Below are 3,724 nucleotides of genomic sequence, written 5' to 3'. Positions count from 1 at the left end.
AGTGTCCGGTCACTCCTGTCCCTCAAGGCACATACGCACATGCCGGCCGCGCAGGGGGCCACTGGCAACTAGCGGGGTGGGGGTGGAGGGATAAGCTGGGGACCCCACACAAACCACTTCTTTTCTCGAGGAAAAGTGGGTAAAGGGGGACAACGTGGGGCATGCGGCAGCTGTACGGCTTGGACTCTTGATGAGAATTGTTCAGACAAGAACGCTCAAGTGCCCTTGAGAATAAGCATTTGCAAAGGAATTCGTGATGGTTTTTCATTAGGAAAAACACTGATGATCCAGAGACAATGGCGGTCAGAGAGGAAGTCCTGCCCGGGGTCCTCCCCTGGGAAAGCCAGTAGAGGGGGCTCTGTCCCCTTGTCCGTGGCTCCGGTTCCCCTCACGGCCAACCGGCCCCCCCCCGCCACGCTGGCCCACGGCTGGCAGCCTGCTCCCAGCTCCTGTCATCCTAGGCAGGCGGCTGCACATCCGCACAGAGTCACAGGCCACAGCCCAGACGCCAGGGCCAAGGGCCGCGGAGCACGGTGTTGACTTCCGGGCGGAGCCTCACAGGCACACTGGCTGTGACCCCCGGAAGATCCCGAGGGAACTTGCTCTCCAAAATGAGTGCTCCTGAGGGTGGCTCCTCAGTTTCCCCCAGGCCAAGAATCTGCATGTCAGGTCGGGAGGGGGGTATGTGGCGCCAGGGTGCCCCCACTTCCAGCCGCGGTTAGACCAGGAGAGGAACTGGGCCGCCAGCTGGCACTGGCCTGGGAAGCCCCACGGCTGGCAGGCACAGCAGGTGGTTTACGGGAAGCGGGCTGGGGCTGGGCGACGACCCAGGAGCGGGGGCCGCGCCGTCACCTCCCACCAGCAGCAGCTCCATGGGGACCCTGCACCCCAGCCACCCGTCGACTTGCCAGTGGTGCTTGGAAATTGTCGATTTATTGTGCACAGGGCGGTGGGGCGAGCAAGCAGCCGGCCAACCCCGGGGTGGGCCAGCGGGGAGGCCGGGGAGCCCAGCTAGATACAGGTGGAGCTGGCGCTGTCGTAGGGACCCCCGCCCGGGCCCTGAGCCTCGTCACTGCTGTCCTCGCTGCCAGAGTCGGCGGCGTCAGCCACGTCTGACGTGGGCACGTTGAGCACCACCACATCGGCTTCAGCCCCGATGTCCTCGCCAAACCACACCGCTTTGTAGCCGCCCTCCGGCCGCCGCTCCTTGGTCAGGATGGACCTTACGGCTGCGGGACCGCCCCCCTCCTGGGCCACCTCTGGGGACTCTGAGGCAGGGTCTAGGAATTTGATGCTGGGGGGCTCTGGGGGTTCAGGCTCCGGGGCCACAGCCGGGGTGGGGGCAGGTGAGGGGCTGGGAGCCGGCGCCCAGTTGGCCTCTTGGGGGGCACAGAAGGCCTGGTTGTCAAAGCTGGAGACCTGCGGCTCCTGGGGAGGGGACGGGAGCAACCTGGATGTCAATCAGGACCCCAGGCCTGGGCGGGGACCCACCCCTGGTGCCCTGCCCAGAGACAAGGATCCAGGCTCGTCTTTCCCTTCTCTGCCCATTTCGGCCTCCTCCCCGATCTGTGGGCGCCTGTGTGTGCACCCTGTGCTCCTCGCCTCCCTCTGCTGCCCCTTCTCCCTCTCCCTCCGTCCCCTTCTCCGTCTTTCCTCGGCTCTGTCCTCACCTGCACAGCCCTGTCTCCGTGCCTTTCTTCCCCTGTCCCTGTCCTGTCTGGTCCCCTGACCCCCCTGGGGCCTCACCTGAGCTTTGCCAGAGCAGCACTTGAACCGGTGGCCGTAATGCTTGTGGACGAGGATGAGGAGTGCGATCAGAGCCAGGACCAGCAGCGCACCCAGCACCCCGCCCAGGGCCGCCATCTCCACGGAGGAGAAGCGCTGGTCCTCGGCGTGGCTGCCACCCGGCCCGCCGTCGCCCGCCGCGCCGCCGCCTCCAGACCCTGGCGTCCCTGCCGGCAGCACCGCCACCCACTTACTGCCGGCGCCCGCACACCTCCTGCGCCATCCTGCGCCAGGCTCTGGACGCCTCGCGCACAAGCCAGGCCTGGGCTTCTGGGGAATGGGCACTACTGACACGCCGACCAAGGGGCTGTGTTCCCAGGGGCCCTCGGGGGGCTAGGCCGCTGCAGGGAGGCATGGGAGGTGGGGTAGGGGCCCACCAGCTACAAGCAGGGGTCAGCACCCTAGGAAGGGGGTTGAAGGCAGTGCCGGAGCCTAGAATCGTGGGGCCCCCCGATCCCAAATCTGGGTTCTGCCCCGTCCTCCACACACCTTCCCAGTTTACCGCGTCGGGGCCCCCGAACCTGTCTCTGCCCCGACCAGAGCAGACCCCCGTGGGGCCTATGGCCGGTGTGGTCGTGCTGGGCCAGCCTGGGGTGGACCCTGCATGCTGTCGTTCCCAGGACCACTCACAGGATGAGTCAGGGGGCAGATGGGTGACTCTGGGGCAAACGGGAGGTGCTACCTGAGGGCTGGGGGGCCCCACTGGGCCCAGGGGACATCGGCTGAGAGGTTCCTGGCTGCAGCATCTGTGTTGAGCCCCCGCTGGGTGAGGCTGGCGGGAGGGAGGTGCCGGTTCCCACACTGGGGGGCCTCCCAGGCGTAGATGAGGCAGGGGGCCTCAGAGTTGTGCCTGAGGGGGGGTGCGGGCTTGTGCCCCACCCAGAGCTGGTCGTGGAGGGCCCCTGAGAGGGCCCCGGGGGCCTGGGGGCTTCCGCAGTGGTGGCTNGGCTCTGGGGGGCCTGGGGGACCTGGGGGCCAGGGGCAGGGCTGGGGCTTGCCTCTGCCCCCAGCATGCCTGCCTCAGGGAAGGCACCGCCCCGGCGGCAGAAAGTGCCCCCCAGCCGTCACCCGGGTCCCCCAGAGGCTCACCTGTGGGGGTGGGCGCCTCCGGCTCCAGGACCTGTATTTCCACCACTGTGCTTGCTACGTTTGCGGTCACTGTGTTCTTGGCCTCCACCTGGAGCAGAGAGGAGGCTTGTCCCTTGTCGGCCCCGCCTTAACCCTGCCCCTCAGAGATGCCCCCCTGCCCTTACCTCTGCATAGAAGACCCCCTTGTGTGCCATCAGGGCAGCAGTCAACAAGTGCTCGCCGTCCATCCGGAAGTCGGTGTTATTCGTGATACGGTAGGTGATGGCCGAGTTGAGGTCCTGGACACTGTCCCGGTGAGTCCTGGGCCCGGGCTGCCCCCCCTGCCCCCCGACCCACCCACAGAGGGGCTGCTGCCTACCGGAAAGTCAGGGTCCCAGGCCCAGATCCTCAGAGGCTGGGAGGGGGAGGCCGCATCCCTGACCGGGACGCCGGCGCCAGAGCCGAGCGCCACGGTGCCGCGGTACCAGCTCTCGGGGAAGTGGAGCAGGCTCCCGTTGGCATTTCGGGCCTCGATCGTGACCTGGGTCACCGAGTAGCGGGCGTGGTCCGCCTGCTCACCCTAGGGGTGGGGGGGGGCCATGGTGACCAGCAGGTCCTGGAGCTCGGGAGGGGCCTGTGCAGGCCTGGCCAGGGGCCCACCTTGACCACCAGAGTGAAGATCTTCGGGCTGGGGACAGCCCTGCTCATGGTGAGGTTGCCCGAGTCAGCATCCACGACAAACGTGCCATCGTCTTGCTCTGCGAGGGCAGGGGGAGCGTCTGGCCTCTCGTTCCCTCTGGAGGCCTGAGGCCCAGCGTCCCCGCTGACTCTCCCCACCTAGCAGGTGCCCGGGGGCTTCCTCCACTAACGG

General features: G+C 67.4%; 1 protein-coding gene across 1 annotated transcript in view; it reads right to left on the bottom strand.

Annotated features, from left to right (window-relative positions):
- Nucleotides 1-922: 922 nt before the first annotated feature.
- CDHR5 (cadherin related family member 5) overlaps nt 923-3,724 on the bottom strand; it is a 7,492-nt gene continuing 4,690 nt past the window's right edge. The window contains exons 9-15 of the mRNA XM_077773403.1: nt 3,514-3,605; nt 3,233-3,433; nt 3,039-3,152; nt 2,875-2,962; nt 2,468-2,785; nt 1,747-1,952; nt 923-1,428 (exon numbers count right to left, since the gene is read on the bottom strand). Coding sequence (XP_077629529.1) covers nt 1,012-1,428; nt 1,747-1,952; nt 2,468-2,785; nt 2,875-2,962; nt 3,039-3,152; nt 3,233-3,433; nt 3,514-3,605 — 1,436 coding nt within the window. The 3' untranslated portion in view covers nt 923-1,011. The remainder of the gene's footprint in view (nt 1,429-1,746; nt 1,953-2,467; nt 2,786-2,874; nt 2,963-3,038; nt 3,153-3,232; nt 3,434-3,513; nt 3,606-3,724) is intronic.

The sequence above is a fragment of the Crocuta crocuta genome, unplaced genomic scaffold (genome assembly GCF_008692635.1).
Source record: "Crocuta crocuta isolate KB4526 unplaced genomic scaffold, BGI_CrCroc_1.0 scaffold1161, whole genome shotgun sequence".
Classification (NCBI taxonomy): Eukaryota; Metazoa; Chordata; class Mammalia; order Carnivora; family Hyaenidae; genus Crocuta; species Crocuta crocuta.
Note: the sequence above shows the minus strand (reverse complement) of the source record. Positions and strands in the feature narration are given on the sequence as shown.